This window comes from Danio rerio, chromosome 5, assembly GCF_049306965.1.
Source record: "Danio rerio strain Tuebingen ecotype United States chromosome 5, GRCz12tu, whole genome shotgun sequence".
NCBI lineage: Eukaryota > Metazoa > Chordata > Actinopteri > Cypriniformes > Danionidae > Danio > Danio rerio.
In genome coordinates this window covers 71650942-71672934 of record NC_133180.1, presented here as the reverse complement: position 1 = coordinate 71672934, position 21993 = coordinate 71650942, and the positions used below count along the sequence as shown (strand labels likewise).

General features: G+C 37.0%; 1 protein-coding gene across 4 annotated transcripts in view; it reads left to right on the top strand.

Moving 5' to 3' along the window:
- Window positions 1-21993, top strand: part of notch1b (notch receptor 1b) — a 190383-nt gene that overhangs the window by 112013 nt on the left and 56377 nt on the right. For 3 of the 4 annotated variants that reach the window (XM_073951084.1, XM_073951085.1, XM_005168649.6), the window contains 6 exons: window positions 6974-7236; window positions 9218-9556; window positions 17088-17210; window positions 19206-19439; window positions 20481-20636; window positions 21575-21760. In XM_073951084.1, coding sequence (XP_073807185.1) covers window positions 6974-7236; window positions 9218-9556; window positions 17088-17210; window positions 19206-19439; window positions 20481-20636; window positions 21575-21760 — 1301 coding nt within the window. 4 annotated transcript variants of the gene reach the window in all.

Sequence of the window (21993 nt, the reverse complement as noted above, 5' to 3'; positions counted from 1 at the left end):
ACCAATGACCTCATCATCCAGATATCACGGGATTCGCTGAAGAAAAAGGGAGGAAAAGGCGGGAAACGGTGACAGACATCATACGTGTAGGAGTGCGACTACACCTCCAGCCCAGCCAAGTAGGAAGGAAGTGGAGAACTGGAAGATTAAAACGGGAGAGGATAGAGAGAGGGTGACGGAGGGAGGGATGGGGAAAGAAGAGGAGGTTTAACAGCTGAATGCACACTCAGAAGGGTTAGAGGCACCCAGACTGCGGTCAGCCCCGCTCTGAATGGCGGCAGGAAACAATGGGGCTTCTCATGGAGCCTGTCTGCTCCGCTCTGTGGTGGGCAAACCATTCAACTGCCTGCTGCCTCGGCCCTCTTCTTCTTCTTCTCTTTGGGAAAGTGTGTGTGTGTGTGTGTGTGTGTGGGGAGGGGGGGTTTATGAGCAGAGAGTCGGGTGCGCTGTGACCAGCAGCTGCCGCTCCCTCATTAGCATGCGCACCTGCTCCACACTGGCCCTCGCTGCATTATTCCAGCTCATAACTACACACAGCGATGTGTTGTCTGGGGTCAGTCGCACTCATTTCTGTGCATCAGATCTCAGTTCTTGTGGAAACAGTCATATTGTTATTGTTTTGGTGCAAGAGTTCGATAAGCTATACGATAAACTATATATTACTATCTTATTCTGTTTAACGGACTGGAGATTTTTTTCAACACATTTCTGAACATAATAGTTTTAATAACTCATTTCTAGGGATGTAACGGTATCAGAATTTCACGGTACGATAATACCTTGGTATGAATGGCACGGTACGGTATTTATTGAATAATTAATAGGAAAAAAAAACACTAATGAAAAGACTCGAAAAAAGTGCCAAAAGTGTTTATTTACCTTAGCACTGAACATATCAATGACACACAAATTAGCCATCTATCTGTAAGCTTTGAAAAAGGAACTTCAATTTATCCATTTTAATAACAAAAAACTATTAAACCATATAAAAAAAATAAAGTTTCAATTTAGTATTTGAAAACTCATCACATTCAACATTTAATCACTCACTCACTTAGATAGAGATGGGTTTTTTAAGGAAAATTATCATATAACTATAATCTGGTAAAAGCTGGGATCTCTGGGCATGTCCCCTGCAACAGAAAAAAAACCCTCTCATTTGGGACTGAGGTTTCTGGGACAGAGAGATATGATTTAGCCAAGGTTGACAGCAGTGGGTAACGCTGTGCATTGTCTTTCCACCACTTGAGAGGACAAGCCATGAGTGAGATAGAGGTCTCTTTGTGGTACAAGTCAATGTCTGCATCAATCTAACAAGTGTGCTGTATTCTGCAGTCCCCATGACTGTTTTTAGTCGTATTCCCCGACTTATATTACACCAGTCTGGCAGTGCCTGCATACTGTTTTTTTCTTTGTCTGTCACCTTTTCTCCTTTTTCGTATCTTTTTAGAAAGAAACTGAAATGCTTCCACACATCCGATTTAAAACCCGCTTTAGGTTCGATCATTTCCAGCTCTTTTTCTTCCCCACTACAAGCAACACACTCCATTTCCGCATTACTGGATCTGTAGTGGCAACAGACCGCAAAGGATGATGGCCACGCCTGGGCTGATGGGAATTGTAGTTCCCGCTACCTCCCGTTCGCTTCATTTACCTAAGCAAACTTTTTCTCAGAAATAGTTTTATTGAGTCATGCGCCTACGGTAATATTGAAAAAAATTACTATTAAAAATTACTATTGCATGACGGTATGACGGTATTTACAATATTGTTACAATATTGTTTACAATATTGTTACATCCCTACTAATTTCTAATAAAATATTTATTTTATTTTTCCCATGCTGACAGTACATATTATTTGACTGGATATTTTTCAAGACACTAGCAGGGCTTAATTTGTGACGGAACACTCCGGATCCGGCACTTTCAGTTTCACTTTTCAGTTTCTTCCGCAAGAACTCAACCCTCTTCACTTTCCCCTCCGCCATCCAATGCCCCGCCATCCCCCTCCCGCACTTCACTTTCATTCCCCAACCAATCCCCCCGTTCTCCACTGTCATGCACGACACCTATATATAATCTCTTCCGGGACCTCACAATTCGCAAATTAAGCACTGGGTACTAGCATTCAGCATAAAGTTATTAATACAAACGTCACTGTTAGGGATGCTCATTTTGGTTAATTTTGCCAACTGACAACTGCCGCTCGTTAACAAATATTAACGGTTAATTGGTCAAATTAATATTGAAATATTATTTAATAAAAGGAAAATTGACGTGTCTATTTTGTGACACATTAAATATTGCATTTTAAAAAAACTGATTTATTTTTACATGTGAACAACAGCATATAGAACTACGACTGCGACTGACGTAACATGCTTTTTAACATGCTCAAGGTTGACTTTATTTCATTTTATTTGTAAACTGCAAAAACGCAAGGCGGGCAGGGCACATAAGCAGCGTCAAAGAGCTTAGAATCACCAAGAGGCGACACTCTGTTGCTATTTGGGAAACAGCCACTAGATGCCGCTAGTGTCACACAGTGGCCATTTTGGAACGAAAATTCCAATAGGAAAACAGCACGGATAACTAGCACTAGACAGAATGAATTAAAATACTGAGTTAAATACGAGTTAAAATGAGTATATTCCCTTTGGAAAGTAACATATTAAAACAATATCCCAATGAAAACAGACAATATCCAAAATGTTGACAAGATTAAGCTTAATACATCTGATATCTAAAATATCTGTTTCACATATAACAAAAGTAAAGTTAACAAAATTACTTCATTACTAATTTTCTGTTTTACTGAACTTAGGGGGAAACATAAATGAGTATACACAACAAAAACTACATTATCTGGTGGTTTTTATGGCCTCCATGATTTTTAATGACGGCATTAAAAATCATGAATATATATATATATATATATATATATATATATATATATATATATATATATATATATATATATATATATATATATTTATGTATATATTTATGTGTATATATATATATATATATATATATATATATATATATATATWTATATATATATATATATATATATATATATATATATATATATATATATATATATATATATATATATATGTATGTATAGATATTTATATATAAATATATATTTATATTTAATATTAATATTAAATAATGTGGCACTTATATTTTTATAATTATATATATATATATTTTTTTTTATTTATATATATATATATATATATATATATATATATATATATATATATATATATATATACACACACATTTGGAAAAAGTAGCTTTTTAAATAAAAACTCTATTACAGTCCCATCCCTGCCGTCCAAAGTCATGCCTCCTGAAATACGAACGCTCACATTAAGGATGACATTAGTGGAGACCCACTAAATCATGTCATTCGCCAGTTAGAAAACTTTATAATACTTTATAATACTACAATTCTGCACATTTTTATTTGTGTAGCAAGCAAAAGCATTAAAAAGGAACATGGAAATGTTATCTGACTAACAGCTAAATGTGTCTGGAAAAATATTCACAAATTTCATTCTCTGAAACCACGCGGAGCAGCAAAGGTCTGTATGTGTGAAAGGTCCTAATAACTTATACCTGTATCCTGCACTAACTGCTATTGCACTTCTGGTTAGACCTAAACTGCATTTTGTTGCCTTGTATTTGTACATGTGTGATGACAATAAAGAATCTAATCTAATCTTTAATACAAACGTCAGTGTTAAAGTTCAGTTCAGTTCAATACAAACGTCACTATTGAAGAGCGATCCACTGTAGAGCAGCTCCTCCAAGCCATCACAGCAAAAAATCCCATTTACGATGGAGATTTATAACACTTACATAACTCAGAGGAGTTTGTTGTTGTGCTGGTGAAGCAGACGCTGTTTGTACTGTGCAAAACCTAAACAACCCCCCCCAGAAAAATGCCCATGGGACAATGAGAGGAAAGGTAGCATTGTGGGCAGCAGTGCGGTTCCCACCGACGCACTTAATGGTTATGTCGTGCCTGGTTCTCAGTCCCCTGTGTTTTCTTTTCTTGCTTGAACTTATTGGCCATCCTAATCCCAGGAGAGACACAGTAAAAACAGCCACCCCACCGAGGGGGGCCCCTGTTTGGATCAGAGCGCAGTGAACTGGGAATGTATTGAGATATTCCGACTGCCCCCTGGGCCAAAAACATGCTTTCGATATTCCAGAGGCTCTAGGTGGCTTTAGCGTTTCGCAAAAGGTTATTTCAGCGTAGTCATGTCGAGGGAGGGCCCCTTTTTGTGTCTCTGAGTAAAATCGGCAAAAGATTACTTTTCAAGCCGACCCAGAAAAAACCTGTTATGAAGTCCGTACAGGTCTTTTACAAAAGTTTTTTCGCCGTGCCATCTCTGTATTCCCCAGAACCCGATTGATGCTGCGGAGACTCTTTACTGTAGAAGAATAGCAGGCATTGAGGTGGAGGAAGAGCGCTTTGAAGTCCTGATAATGTTAGCCCTGGGTTCAAAGACCCTTGTATAGACTCTGCCTTGTCTTTGGAGTGAATGAATTCAGATTCATTCAGAAAGGCTGAGGCGCTCGGATTTGCTCCCAGGAGCTGCTGATGGATCGCTGACTTTCATAAATCCATCTGAAACAGGATTAGACTTGTGAAGTAGAATCCCAAAACTTTGAGAGAACGTCAAACATTGAGAAAAGCACATTTCTTTATACAGCAAGATGTCAATTACTCGTTCCCTTTTTTATAAGTCAATAATTATTTTCACATCATGGCTGATATTAGAATTGTATGCTAGTTTGTGTGGATAATAAAAAATAGAATACTAACATCAGTCGTTTTTGACTATATGTGTGAATTTTGGCACCACAATAATAGTACAAAGTACATTATGAAGAAAATCCTAATTAAATATATATACTACCTGACAAAAGTCTTGTCGTCAGTCCCAATTGTAAGAACAACACATAATAACTTTACTTCTAGTTGATCATTTCAAGTGTCATAGGGTAGATTTTTCAGATGAATCATCATTCAGATGACCTACTAGAACCCACATGGACCCAAGATTCTCAGAGAAATCGGTCAAGTTTGGTGAAGGAAACATCATAGTTTGGGGTTTCATTCAGTATGAGGGCATGCGAGAGATCTGCAGAGTGGATGGCAACATCAACAGCCTGAGGTGTCAACAGGAGACCACAGGAGAGGGCGAATTCTTCAGCAGGATAGCGCTCCTTCTCATACTTCAGCCTCCACATCCAAGTTCCTGAAAGCAAAGAAGGTCAAGGTGCTCCAGGATTGGCCAGCCCAGTCACCAGCCATGAACATTATTGAGCATGTCTGGGATAAGACGAAGGAGGCATTGAATCCAAAGAATCTTGATGAACTCTGGGAGTCTTGCAAGAACGCTTTCTTTGCCATTCCAGATGACTTTATTAATACGTGATTTGAGTCATTGCAGAGATGTATGGATGCAGTCCTCCAAGCTCATGGGAGTCATACACAATATTCATTCTTTTTCCACTGCGAATATTCATCGAATTTATTAAAAAATGACATATTCAAGAGGACCTAGGGCTGTTAAAAATAGAGTTTTGATTATTCTTCGAATTTATAAAAAAAAAAAAAAAAAAGCTGCATACAGGATGACCTAGGGTTGTCAAAAATTACATTTTGAATATTTGTCAAATTAGGACGAAGCAGTGGCGCAGTAGGTAGTGCAGTCGCCTCACAGCAAGAAGGTCGCTGGTTCGAGCCTCAGCTCAGTTGGCGATTCTGTGTGGAGTTTGCATGTTCTCCCTGCGTTCGTGTGGGTTTCCTCCGGGTGCTCCGGTTTCCCCCACAGTCCAAAGACATGCGGTACAGGTGAACTGGGGAGACTAAAATGTCCGTATTGGATGAGTGTGTGTGTGAATGTGTGTGTGGATGTTTCCCAGAGATGGGTTGCGGCTGGAAGGGCATCCGCTGCATAAAAACTTGCTGGATAAGTTGGTGGTTCATTTCGCTGTGGCGACCCCGGAATAATAAAGGGACTAAGCCAATAAGAAAATGAATGAATGAATGAATATTCGTCAAATTTATTCAAATAAAAGACACATTCAGTACAAACTAGGGCTGTCAAAAGATCAAATTTTGAATGTTTGTCGAATGTATTAAAATAAAACACACATTCAGAACAAACTGGGGCTGTCAAAAATTACATTTTGAATATTTGTCGAATTTGTTGATTTTTTAGGTTGTCAAATTTTGAATGTTTATTAAATTTATTAAAACAATTATGCATTCAAGATGACCCAGGGCTGTCAAAAATTTAACTTTGAATATTCGGCGAATTTATAAAAAAAAAACTAAAAAAACGACGCATTCAAGATGACCTAGGAATATCAAAAACTGATTTTTGGATATTCGTGGAATTTATTAAAACAATTACATATTCAGGACGACCTTGGGCTGTCAAAAATTTCAATTTTGATTATTCGTTAAATGTATTTAAAAAGACACATTCAGTGCCAACTAGGGCTGTCAAAAATTTATGATGGATTATTTATTGAATTTATTTTAAAAAGACACATAAAAAAATAGGGCTGTCAAAAATAAATTGGATTTTGAATATTCGTTGAATTTATTAAAATAAAATACACATTCAGTATAAATTAGAGCTGTCAAATATCTAGTTTTAGGTATTTGTCAAATTCATAAAATTAAACACACATTCAGAATAAACTAGGGTTGTAAAAAGATAATCTAATTTGAATATTCGTTGAATGTATTAAAAAAAAGACACATTCAAATGTGTTAAGAGGTGCGCAAGATGATGATGTAACTGTGGTGGTTTGTTTTGAATAACTCATGCTATGATGCAGAAAATTCTGGAGTTTTCCTATTCTTTACATTGAAATATCGTCTAGCTCAAATTAAGCTCAATGAATTATTGTGGCTTGTTTCCTATCTACAGGTGTCTGGATCTGTACGCCGGCCCAGCGTGCCAGTTCCGCAACCCTTGCTTCCAATCCCCGTGCAGAAATGGTGGCGTGTGCCGTTTGATCACTTCTGCCAACAAGGTGGACTTTGTCTGCAACTGCAGCCTGGGCTACACGGACCGACTGTGCCTCACTCCCACCAACAACGTGTGCCTTGGTGCTCCGTGCCGAAACGGAGGCACGTGCGAACTCACCAGCATCCACAACTACAGGTGTAAATGCCCACCAGGCTGGTCAGGTGAGCCCACAATCCAGTTTTAACATCCTTGAAATCCATAATTCTTATTAATTTTTGCAATATTTGACAAATCTGATATGGCAATATTTTGTTTTGCTGTGATATATAATGTGATATGAATATGATCTCGTGAATTTAAATCATCTGATGTGATCAAGTCTTTTTTTATGCAGTGGATGCACGTAATTTATAATAAATTACAAGCAAAAATAAATAAATAAACAGTGCTTTATGGGGATTCGAACAGTGTACAAGTACAGAAATTCAACAATTAGGCGTAAAATAACATGATCATCATTGTGTAAATAATTTTAAAAATATTAATATTTAATAGTATCCTTATCTTTTAATTTCTAATAATTAATTTAACAATCTAATCCTTCTGTCACAATCACCAGCGATCCAGCGTTTGCAGATCACTGAAGAACTACACACATGCCACCACATGAACTACAGCTACCAGGATGCTTTGCGCAAATCTACTCCCACAACAGCTGACAATAATTCGAACACTCACTCACACACACAGCTGAAACTCGTGTTATATGATTACCTGGACTATAAACACAGCACACACACACTTCTAGGCTGTGTGTGTGTGAGAGAGTGTACAGATTATTGTCAGCTGTAGCTGGAGTTGATTTGCGCAAGACATCCTGATAGTTGTAGCTCATGTGGTGGCATGTGTGTAGTTCTCCAACAATCTGCAAACTGCAAACATCTGGATCGATGATGATTTTGACAGCAAGATTAGATTGGGCTGCAGACACCTGCGATGCGTCTATTGCAGATGCTCAACATATATATTGTTAAGCCCTAATTTTAATCTACTGATTTTTGAAAAAGTGCTTGAAAATTTTCTTCGTTTTATAAATTTTAAAATTATTTTTTTTACATAATTTATTTCACTAGATAGGTAATCATAACACACAATTTCAATCAAATAAAATCAATCTTTTTGCTTTCGCATAAAATCAATAGCATGTTGTAGCATGAGCTGCCTGTCTTTTTTAAATAAATTAAAATAACTGTAAAATTAAGATGAAAGGTAAGTTATTTTAAATGCATGTCAATGACATTTAAAAAATTAAATCATAGTAATTTAATGTTGGGCTTTGGGTACATGCCATCAGATATCGCAAAGTGCTAATCTGCTATAGTCACATTGCAGGATGTAAAGCGATTTAAAGTAAATTGAAACCATTTGAACAATAAACTACAAAGTGTGCCACTTTAACAAAGAATAATTGTTTAATTTTTCATAAAGTGAAAACCATACAATGTTATTTTAAATTCGATTATCCTTTATCTGTACCTTGACACTGTTTCGTTGGAGCTCAGGAGCCACCATAGGCTCATTCTGAAAATGTAGATCGCAAATTATGTAGCCAGAAGTACATATAGCTGCATTTCGTCTTTAAAATGAACGCTACGGGGCGGTGTGACGCCGATGTGGACAGCTTTCCCGCTGTTACTAGTTTGTCCAGTGGCTCGTCGCTTATGTCTCAGACTTGAGACGCCAAAAGGAGTTGAACATGACGACGGGATTCAGTTGGTCAGTTGACAGAGGCTTCTGGTGGCTTTACGCGAGAACAACGGGCACGAATGGCACTCGTGAAAGAAATTTGAGATCTGAAAAAGCGTACACAGCGGCCTCTGGTGCATTCATGAAAACAAACACTGCAAAAAAACGTAGCTCCTGGCACATATTTGGCGCTCTCCAGAAATATAGATACCGGTACGTTTTCAGTATGAGCTTGGGTTGAAAACAAAAGATGCAATGTCAGTTCTTTTCAATATCTAACGATTAGCATCTGATATAATGAAGTATATATTTTTATATAATTTTCCACAATTGTAAAGTGCTGGAAAAGTTTGGAAAGTGCACCTGGAAAATGCTTAAATTTGAAGAAAGCAATTGGGAAAAGTCTACACTAACATCTAAAAGTGTGTTCTGACCTTAAATGCTCTCTATCGCCAGGTAAAACCTGCCAGCAAGCTGATCCCTGTGCCTCGAATCCTTGTGCCAATGGTGGTCAGTGTAGCCCCTTTGATTCGGACTTCCTCTGCCACTGTACACCTTACTTCTCAGGCCAAACCTGCAAACAAGATGTCAACGAGTGCGCGCAGATTCCCTCTCCGTGTAAGAACGGTGGCGTGTGTGAGAACGGAGTGGGCACGTATCACTGCAACTGTCCCGCCGAGTACACTGGGAAACACTGCGAGAGCCTGTATCAGCCGTGTAACCCCTCGCCATGCTTACACGGGGGCACCTGCGTACAGAAGGGGGAGACCAGTTATGAGTGCTCCTGTCTGCCAGGTAAGTGTCTTTAAAGTAGACATGAAAACAAAACTAACTATATGATATTGTTAGCTCACCTTTTTAGTTTTGGGGTGAATAATTCATCTGTGCATGTCATTAAGAAAAAATAAATAGGCTGTCCTTGTAATCTAAAATTTAAATCTGAAAATGCACTTCCTGTTTGTTTTCAGTTAAATTTTCAGATTACGTCTGTCTGAGGGCGTGACCACCATATTGTTTTGACGACAAACAGAAAGGAGGAGTCTGTTAGGTTGTAATAACTCTCCCAAAAGGCTTATCCTGATATTTCTGAATAAACTGCATACTTTACTACATCCAATCAGCTTGCAATAGAAAAAACAAGCCACGCCCACTGTTTTCTCATTTAATATTCTGTTTTTCTAGGAACTGCAATACAATACGAAAAAAACGGTTGCAGCTTCCAGTTCATGTGGACTTTAAAGGTCTCGTGAAGTGCTTTGAAATGTGCATTTTTATTTAATGTCAACTGAAACTTGAAGAGAGGGTGTGGCATAGTGTAACCCCTCCCCTTTAACAAAAAGAGCCAATAGTGTTTTGTTTTACTCTCAGCTCTGCCAGTGAGAGTGGTTGAGCTCAAGCACATCGAATGTGAAGCATCTTGAAGGGGCGTGTCATGTCAGATACTAGAGAGCATTTGATTGGTCAGAGAATTTGATGAGAAACTGAAGTATGAGGTGATGTGAATAAAACCGTTATTCTTATTAGGCGGAAGTGAGAAAACTGCAAGCTTTACATGTTTATATCTGATTTATATCTTCTGGATGCTAATTAAGCTTATAGATATCCTGAAATCTAACAATACTGATACTTACAACTTTACTAGAACTTAACATTTACCAGTAGCTGCTTTTGTGAAAATTTTGCGACTAAAATGCTTGATTTTTTGACGAGATTTTGCAAAATTTGCAAATTTAATGGCTTTTTATATTGTTTTGCTGTGAAAATATTTACAAAGATGTACACATCTTAATGCTTTATTAATTTAGTTTAAACTTGGAATTCACTGATTTCTGTCAATTGTTTAAAGGAAGCACTGAGAGAAACTAGACTTTACCCCTAAAGCTGCTGGATCATATTTGAAAATCAAACCTTTTTTTTACCTGCAAGTTTTGGAATGAGTATGTGCGGTGAAAATAAACATATAAAGTAAAATAAATATATTGTAATATAGTTTAATCATTTATAATAAACATAATTAAAAAGTGACGTTTATTTATAAACTAATTTCGAGAGGATCATGTGCTTATGATTGACCACAGCTTGTCCTGCATTAGCAACACAGGATTCACCAATCAGATCCTAACCCATTATAAATACGTAGTGTTTCTTACCTTAGTCATCCTTGTCTTCAAGAATCCCTCCTTCCGCCCCTACTCCTCCCCCTTTTCCTGACAGGGCGGGACGGCTGCCCAATAGTTAACACTGTTGCCTCACAGCAAGAATGTCACTGGTTCAATCCCACTTGGCCAGTAGACGTTTCTGTGCAGTTTGCATGTTCTCCCCGTGCTTGCATGGGTTTCCCCTGGGATTATCCAGTTTCCTCCAACAGTCTTTCCACCCAAAGGCATGCGACATAGGTAAATTGACCAAACCAAATTGGCACCATTGATGAGCAATCAGCAATCCCTAATCGCTTTCAACTATTAATAAGTTAGGGAGTTCTCGAACCCTACCTGAGCTCAAACTCCCCTCTAACCCTATAAAGGGAAAGGAGCCCCAGGCTTAAGGATCTTATAAGCTGAGGGCTCTCTCCAGGGACCACATGCCATATGCGATTTATAATCAATCGTCCGCTGAACTCTTGACTTACACAAATAAATAAAAAAATTAAAAAGTGCCACACAGGCACTTAAAATGTTTTAAAAATGTTACGTTTATTGGACTTTTCGAGACTGTAGTGCACAGCTTGTACTGGATCAGGTTCACTACGTAATGGACGATTGCCTACACCAGGGGTCGGCAACCCAACATGTTGAAAGAGCCATATTGGACCAAAAAAAAACAAAAAACAAATATGTCTGGAGCCGCAAAAAATGTAAAGCCTTATATAAGCCTTATAATTAAGGAAACACATGCTGTATGTATCTATATTAGCTATATTAGCCTACTAAAAAAATTAGTAAGTTGGCTATAAATACATAATGAGCCTTCATGATTAAATAGCCACTGAAATAAGGTGGTTGGTGTTTATTTCGTTGTCATTTAAACACTTCAGCACAGCCTCTGGTCTTTCAGTGGTATTAATTTGATCATTTCTTCTTGCGGCCCATCAGAGTTCACATACCTGCATAAAAGCGCTTTGAATATCAGTCACATCACAGGCAATTGAGTATGCTGGCACTGAATTAATGTCCTTGGTTTGCTGATCGGTGATGTTACCTGCCATTTTAATAGCCCTTTCCTTCACTGTCTTAGCAGAGAGAGGTATATCTTTAATTTTTTGTATTATCTTGATTTTGTTTTTGAATTCTGCAAATAGGTGTTCTAATATGTTGAATGACTCCTTCATGTAGTCACCATCTGTGTACGGTTTTCCATGCTTTATTATCTTCCGGTTTGTTTACAACAGCCACCTGCCTGGCATCCCACCCTGCTGATAGAAACGTGTGTCGCAGGCTATGACGCAAATCTTCGTTGACAGAAATGTTGAAATTAAATATTAATTCTACACACTTTTACAGCATTTAAAAACGTTAAAAATGTTTGTCCTCCTATAGAACTCATATTAAAACTGAAAAAATATATTAAACTCCCCCATCTTTTTCCATTTTCAAACATTTTTGAAAAAGCTCCAGGGAGCCACAAGGGCAGCGCTAAAGAGCCGCATGCAGCTCTAGAGCCGCAGGTTGCTGACCCCTGGCCTACACATACCCCATCACAGTAGCATGGGCCAGTACGTCATCATGGTTACAGGCTGCAGTGAGGACATCTTGAACTTTTCTGCATAAAATTACAAGAACAAAGCGTTGACTACTCAACTCAAATAATTGCAAATAAAAAAGCAGTAAAATAACTACAACAGACTAATACAATTCATAACTATACAAATAGATTGTTAGTATTAGAATTGATACGTTTTAGTACTTCAAATGTAAATCAATGGCATATTTTGCCATGCTGGCAGCTAGCTCTCTGCAACTCTCACATGGTCACCCATTGAAGCTAAGCAGAGCTGTGCCTGGTCAGTACCTGGATGGGAGACCACATGGGAAAGCTAGGTTGCTGCTGGAAGTGGTGTTAGTGAGGCCAACAGAGGGTTCAACCTGCGGTCTGTGTGGGTCCTAACGCCCCAGTATAGTGAAAGGGACTCTATACTACTCAGTGAGTGCCGTCTTTCAGATGAAACCAATGTCATGACTCTTTGTGGTCGTTTAAAATCCCAGGATGTCCTTTGAAAAAAAGAGTAGGGGTTTAACCCACTGGTCTCTGTCTGTCATGGCCTCCTAACCATGTGCGGTCTGGTGCAATAAGGCTGCCGTCGCGTCATCCAGGTGGATGTTGCACACTTTTGGTGGATGAGGAGAACCCCCCCCCAATGTGTAAAGCGCTTTGAGTGTCTAGAAAAGCGCTATATAAATGTAAGGAATTATTATTGTTTCATTGATTTTAATTTTAATGAATGAACTGTTCTAATTATACAATAAAGACATTGAAATAAAATTACCAAAAAATAACCATACTCATAGTTGTCTCGTCTCGCATGGGTATCTGAATCAGCATGAACAGTACGTCAACATGCACTATATAATGTACTGTAGGTCTAATGCTTATGTGATTATGTATTTAGCTGACTTGTTCTAGCATAGACCTTTTCTTGGCTTAAGAGTTGTTTGCCATGCTAACAATCCAAAGACTCAATGTCTCATGATTATAGGCTGTAGGGTTTGAATCTTTTTAATCATGACGAGGGCTTTAACTGACATTAGTTATGAAACAAATGACGGATCAATGGCAGCCTCTCCGCTTTGATCAGTCCGAGGAAATCCACTCAGCTTATTTTGACTCACGAGTGTCCTGTTGACGACGTCTGTTCCAGCGGCAAGACTAATGATAGCGGTCTCGTGTCCGGGTCAGAGCTGAAGGTAGAGATTTCAGATGAGCTCAGTGAGTTTGCAATAACAATGCATTATCAGTGTTTCCCACAACTTTGGGGGAACGTGGGATAGGCTACGTGTCCTAGCATGCACTTCTCGCAGTGTCATTTAAACCCAGTCTAATCATGATATCTGTGCTCCCATATGAAAAAAAAATCTGTCTAAAAAACAAAAAAACAGAAACAATGCTAAATGTGTTTTGTAATGTGAACTTGCTCAATTTTTATTTTTTTAAACATTTATCTATTTTTTATGGATTATTTTGTTTGATTTATTTTATTGATTATTTTATTTTATGGATTATATCATTTTATTTTATTTTATTGATTATTTTATTTATTTCCCAGAGATGGGTTGTGGCAGGAAGGGCATCCGCTGCATAAAACATATGCCTAATAAGTTGCAGTTCATTCTGCTGTGGCGACCCCGGATTAATAAAGGGACTAAGCCGAAAAGAAAATGAATAAATGAATTATTTAATTAATTTTTTTGTTTCATTTTTATTTAATTTTATTTGAAGGATGTATTTTTTTCATAGATTATTTTATTTTATAGATTGTTTTATTTTATTTATTATATTTTAAAGTTTATTTAATTTATTTTTATTTAATTTTATGGATTATTTAATTTTATTTAATTTTATTATTTTAATTTTATTTTTTTTATTTTAATATTATTTATTTTTTATTATATTGTTGTTATTTTTGTTATTTTATTTTATTGTATGTTATTTTATTTCATTTTATTTATGGATTATTTTATTTCATTTCATTGTTTTATTTTATTTGTATTTATTTTTATGGATGGTTTTATTTTATTTGATTTACTTTATGAAATATTTTATTTTATGGATTATTAAATTTTTTTATTTTATTTTATTAATGTTTTAAATGGAACAAAAATGACAAAAGACTTATAATATTATATACTTTTTTATTTCAAATAAATACTATTTTGCTTAAACAACTATATGTATATATATATATATATATATATATATATATATATATATATATATATAGTATATTTGGTTACACTTTTACATTTCAAGGCGTCTTTCTTACAGTGTAACTGCTGACTACTGTTAATTACAGTACATGTACTTACTTTCAAGAGTTCACACTTAGATATTGCTTGACAGCTGTAAGCAGGTTTGGCATGCTGTCCCGGGAGAGAACCCTGAGCTCGGAGATAGTTGAGCCCAGGGCTCCCGCCAGGTCCATAGAGCATGTGAGGGGAGTACGAGATCAGGTGATTCTCGAGAGCTCCTCTTTTTAAAGGAGGAAAGGAGGAGAAAGGGGGTGGATGGGGGGTTTCTTCGGAAAACGAAGATAAGGGAGTAATATCTAGCTAGGCTACTTATAGTGGGTTAGGAAAGATCTGATTGGCTAACTAATGAGTGTAGATAGGTGGCCAGCTGCAGTCAATTATATCACGTGCTCCTCTCAAAATTAGTTTAAAAACTTCACTTATGGTTAAGATTGTAATACGGGTTAGTTATGGTTAGTTGCATGTAACTATGCATAATTAATTTGATCTACTAAAGACTTTGGCAAGTACATGAAACGTTTAACAAGGACACCTTAACATAAAGTGTCAGCATGCATTTTTAAAAATGGAAAAAAAAAGCCGAAAAAGTATTTGTACAATTGTTTTTGTAAAAATATTGAACGAAATTGAGTTATAATTTTAATTCAAAAATGTTGATAAAATGTATTTATAAATTAAAGAAATAAAACATAATTAAATGTATACATACATTATTATATATGTATGTATAATGTATATAAAACAATTATTATTATTTAATACTTTCTGTATAAAATGTATGTGTTTTTTGCAATATGGGCTCCTCTGCATGTGTTTTTGTGTAACAGGTCGGCAGGAATTTGTGCTTATCATGAGGAAATGTCTGAACGACTACTTCCTTATGCTGGTGTTCATAGGTTAAAGTCAGTGTTTGGAAAACACTGTGTGTGTGTGTGTGTGTGTGTGTGTGTGTGTGTGTGTGTGTGTGTGTGTGTGTCTGTCCATTCACTACACTAGATCTGAGTGGACCTCGTAACATCTAAATAAACCTAAGCTCAGCTGTGAGGAAACATCACTAAAGTCACGTCTTCCATGCTTTTGTCGGAGTCACACATATTATATCACTGTGATCAGTTATGAAACACATCCTAAGTGAAATTTTTGGAGTTAATTTGTAGGAAATTGTGGTTAGAGTCGGTTGGGTCGTTGTCGTTGATGCCTCTAACAGAATCCTGGTACTGCAAGTCTTCTTAGAAAAGGAAGACTGTTGACCGCAAAAACATTAACGACTGTTTTTCAAATGTCGCAGAGAGTTTCACAACATTTTTTTCCCTCTATTTATGCTGGGAAACAATTGAATTTGCATGTTTGTGTTAAAGGATCTGCGCTGTGCAATCTGAAATAAATATTTAGGCCTCAGAGAGCCAACATGAGTTCTGTCAGCAAACAGTTGCACAAATATTTATTTATACGTCTAGAATATTTGAATTTATGGGTTATTATATTTGATGTTGATTAATATTTTTTGCTTATATTATATTATATTTTATTTTATTTTATTATTATTTAAAATAATATATTTATATATTATATTTAATTATATTAATTATATTATATTATATTATATTATGTTATGTTATATTATATTATGTTATATTATATTATATGTAATTATATAATATTATATTATATTGTTTTATGTTATATTATATTATATTTAATTATTTTATGTAATATTATATCATATTATATTATTTTATGTTATGTTATGTTAAATTATATTATTTTATGTTATGTTAAATTATATTATATTTATTTATTTTATTACATTATTATACAGAAAGGTTATCATTAATTAACATAATGTTGATTTTAATTTATTGCTTCTATTCTATTTATTTTACTTTAGAGCAAATCATATGGACATATTTATGCTAAATTGTATTATTATATTATTAATGCATAATAATAAAATCAATCAAAATGTACAAAAAATTTATATAATTTCACAAAATTTGTGAATATGACAGGCCTTTAAGCTCAAGAAACATGCTAGTATTGGTGTTAAAAAAATGTTTAGTTTCAAAAGTTTTGATACTTCTTTTTTGTGGAAACTAATGCATTTTTTTAAAAGACTAGATTAAAGAAAAAGTGAAAATCTTTACATTCATTTTAAAGAATGACATGCTTTTATTTATTTATTTGTTTTTTACAACAAATTTATAAAGCTATTTTAAATATAAAACAAAACCTACTGAAGATTTGAATAGTGACCTTTATAAAATTGTTGCACTAAGCAAGCAGATTATAACGTGAACAGCTGTGAGACATTTGGGATTGAAAAATGATTTATTTTAGATTTTTCAAATAATTTATTTTTCCAGGTTTTAGTGGGCAGAACTGCGAAGAAAACATCGATGATTGTCCAGATCATCGCTGCCTTAATGGAGGGACCTGTGTGGATGGAGTGAACACCTACAATTGCCAGTGCAAACCAGAGTGGACAGGTACAGTACCACATCCTACCTAAATGCTTACTTGATTCACTGACTTTTGCAAACAACATTGAGGTTTTATTACTGAGGTTCTACACCGGGGAGTGGGCTTGACAAACCACCTGTCGAAAACACACTCTTTCATCTCTCTGATACTTTAACCGACACATGTGCACCAGTTTTTGCACATTTGCACCAGACAATTTCTTGCAATCTTTCCATATCTCTTTAAAAAACTCACAGTGGGGAGTGGGCTTTACAGACCACTTGTATAAACACTGTAGCCTTTAATTTCCGGAGCACAAACCGTTCCTTTGTATAATTAGCACTTCTGGTGTGTATTGCCTCTCCTTGTTGAATCGCTGAATGCCTCCTCAGTTTTAAGTGGACAAAAGCGTCTGCTCAGTGACTAAATATAATAAAATTTGTACCTTCAAGTCAATATAAGTCACTTTCCACAATTGCCATATGCTTATGTGTAAAAATGATTAGGCTTCATTAGGCTTCATCCCTGCGAGGTCTTAAAAATGATTAAAAGTAGATCAAATAAACCACGGGTCGGAACACAAGTGACCTGCGTATTAATAGTTTAATAACCTTTTGCCTGTGGATTAATCCTAAATCTGTAACGATCGCTGAGAGATCACCTCCCGCGTCATTCAAATTACATGTATGTAAGCATTTAGGCCTTTTTGTAAAATATATTGATGACAGAAGAAGTTGTGGTGGGTTATTCGGGATGTGGAAGGTTTCTTAGGTTATTAAAGGTGTTTTCTGTCACTACTTGTTTAGCCTGCAATAATGCATTCAGTGTACGCTGCACGATTAATCATTAAAAGATTGGGATCTCAACACCCACGCAACATAAATTATAAATGATGGTGATTTTCATTCATTCATTTTCTTGTCGGCTTAGTCCCTTTATTAATCCGGGGTCGCCACAGCGGAATGAACCGCCAACTTATCCAGCAAGTTTTTACACAGCGGATGCCCTTCCAGCCGCAACCCATCTCTGGGAAACATCCACACACACATTCACACAACCACACACTACAGACAATTTAGTCTACCCAATTCACCTGTACCACATGTCTTTGAACTGTGGGGGAAACCAGAGCACACGAAGGCAGGGAGAACATGCAAACTCCACACAGAAACGCCAACTGAGCCGAGGTTCGAACCAGCAACCCAGCGACCTTTTTGCTGCGAGGCGACAGCACTACCTACTGCGCCACTGCCTCGCTGGTGATTTTCATATGTTTATTAATCCTCGAATCGCTGCATTCAAATCTGTGTTTGAAACACGCAAATATCAGGAAAGAGATACAGCGTTTAGTCTTTTGAGTTAGTTACAAACAGTCAAATAAGACAAAAGCAAAGGGATAACAGTTTATAGTTTAGATAAATCCACTGATGTTCATGGTGAAGATTATAATCACCATCATATGCATTGAACAATGCTCAAAAATTAAAGCTGTAGGCAGCTATTACAATATTTAACCAATAGGTGGCATGAACAAACAAACAGGCATGAAAATATGGCACTGAATATTTCTTCAAAAATGATCATCTAGCAATGAAACGTGAAGATTTATGAGTGAATAACTGAATCATTTATTAAAAATACGACAAAAAATGTTATGTTTTTGTAATAAATGGCAAGCATATTACATTTGTCTCCTCCCCTTTTTGGCTGATCCAAAAAATGGTCAGATACTTGACTAAAAAACCACAATGTGATCTGAACCGTGCGATCTGTGATTCGTTACACCAATAATATGAATAATGTTTTAGCTTTGCATTAGTTTCTTACAATCAGTATTTAGCAAATATAAGTTACCGGTTGCAGCGTAAAGTGGCTAAAGTGGGTTTAAAATATATGGAAGAGTCTTAAACTAGATGTTAGAAGGTATTGAATTTTACTCACTGATTCTTGTATATACCATGTTTAAAGGAAAAGCATTCATTTTTGCAGTGAACTGATTATTTTTGATTTAAATTCTTCAGGTCAGTTCTGTACCGAAGATGTCAACGAGTGCGATTTGATGCCCAACTCCTGCCAGAACGGTGGCACGTGCTTGAACACGCAGGGTGGGTATAACTGTGTGTGCGTGAACGGCTGGACGGGGGACGACTGCAGCGAGAACATTGACGACTGCGCAGATGCAGCCTGTCATACTGGAGCCACATGCCACGATCGGGTGGCCTCCTTCCTCTGCGAATGTCCTCACGGGCGCACAGGTGCACAGTGTTTTTTTTTTTTTTTTTTTCGCATGCATGTGGATTACAGTTTGAGGTTCTTGTTCTGTTATTTGAACATTAGCCTTTTTCAATTCAATACATCTTTATTTCTATAGCATTTTTACAATGTAGATAGTGTTTAAATAGCTTAACATAGAAGAAGTTCTAGTAAATTGAAACTTAATTTAGTTCAGTGTCATATAAATATCACTGCTTAAAGCCCAAACACTCAAAGGCAAATCCAATGATGCACAGCTATACAAGTTCCAACATAGGCTCATTCTGATAGCGTAGCCCTATTTACATTTCTGGAGATCGCGACTTATGTAGCCAGAAGTACGTATGGTTGCATTTCATCTTTAAAACGAATGCTACAGGGCAGTATGACACCATTCCGTTTCGCGCTAGCAGCTGACCGCTTACCTCCGTGTGGACGGCTTTTGTGCTGGTACTAGTTTGTCTAGTAGCTCGGCATGCACGTTGGTAAACTTAAGATGCCGAGAGGAGTTGACCACGATGAGAACGTTCGAGTCTAGCAAAGAAAGGTTCCAGAGAGCAGGTAAGACAAAAACAGAAGCCAAAAATTAAATAAACAAGTAAATAACTGGGTGAGAATGTGGTAAAATCTGAAAATGTGGTAAAAAATCAGGCGAGGGCTTTTCTTTTTCTGGATTGCTTTTTAAAACTGTCTGTAGGGTTTAGAGAAGGCGGTGGGCGGGTTAATCGGTGCATTTGAAAACACTATTGGTTGGGTTTAGGGAAGGATGAGGGTGGGTCAGTTAATCAGTCAGTCAGCCAGTCAGTCTACAGCAGCCTCTGGTGGATTTACACGAGAACAGCAGGCGTGAATGGCACCCACGTGATATATTTAGCATCTCAAAAAGCATACACAGCGCCCTCTGGTGGAACAAAAACTATCAATGTGATCGGATTGACCGAAAATACTTCTCAATAGCAGGTGTAAACTGTAAGTCGCAAAACACTCTTGATCCTAATGTAAATACCTCAAGCTAATTGTTATCGTGTGTGTCTGTGTTTCAGGTCTGTTGTGTCATCTAGATGATGCTTGCATTAGTAACCCGTGTCAAAAAGGCTCTAACTGTGACACCAACCCAGTCAACGGCAAAGCCATCTGTACCTGTCCACTGGGTTATGTTGGGCCGGCCTGTGACCAAGACGTTGATGAATGCTCACTGGGTGAGAACTGACTTTCATTCATTCATTTTCTTGTCGGCTTAGTCCCTTTATTAATCCGGGGTCGCCACAGCGGAATGAACCGCCAACTTATCCAGCAAGTTTTTACGCAGCGGATGCCCTTCCAGCTGCAACCCATCTCTGGGAAACACACACACATTCACACACACACTCATACACTAGGGACAATTTAGCCTACCCAATTAACCTGTACCGCATGTCTTTGGACTGTGGGGGAAACCGGAACACCTGGAGGAAACCCACGCGAACCCAGGGAGAACATGCAAACTCCACACAGAAACGCAGCCTGAGCCGCCGCTCGAACCTGAGACCCAGTGACCTACTTGCTGTGAGGCGACAGCACTACCTACTGCGCCACTGCGTCGCCCGTCAAAAGTATATTTATATTTTAATACTTTCATTATTAATATTATCTATGATACAGATCAGAGCAAACTATTTAAAAGGCAGACCTAAAAGACATACATTTGGATTTGATTTCCTTTAGGGGGGTTCAGACATTAATTAAGGGGGTCAGACCCCCCCAAACCCCCCTGTCACTCACACACTGGCTATAATGGACAAAATTACAACTAGAATATGAAAAATAGTCATTCTTTCCCTTTTTATGGTTGCATCTAGTGACATTGTGTCTTATTTTTGGATGTCTATGGTCTATACTGCATTCATATTACCATCGAACCTCACTACAATTCCTCTAGAAGTGGATTGAAGTCTTGGTATTCTTGTATGGTGTTTACAAAGGTTTGGATACCCGTAGCATCCTTCAGACTTGAGCAAACAGAGCAATCACACCAGCATTTTAATCATCCCTTAAACACCGCAGCAATCGGCCTAAAGCCAACATTGTAAAAATCTAGTTAGGATCATGAAATATTTTTAAATGCAGTGTTTTAATAGTGTTTTGTGTCCACCTTTAGGTGCAAACCCTTGTGAACATGCTGGAAAGTGTATAAACACAAAAGGCTCGTTCCAGTGTAAATGTCTGCAGGGATATGTGGGAGCTCGATGTGAGCTGGACATAAATGAGTGCCTTTCCACCCCGTGCCAAAACGACGCCACCTGTTTAGATCAGATTGGAGGCTTTCATTGCATCTGTATGCCAGGTAACCGGAGGAACCCCTGCATTTGGTTTAGGAAACATTTTAATCAATTGGGGATGTTATTACCTCACACTGAACAAAATGCTTTTTTTAGTCAGAGTTTTTGTCTTGTTTCTAGTACTGGTTTCTTAAATTAAAAAGAATTTTCTTGATAAGCAAAACTTCTTGTTTTCAAAAATAATGAGTCAAAATTAACTTAATCTTCCAATAGGTTGCCATCGATAACAACGAAAAAG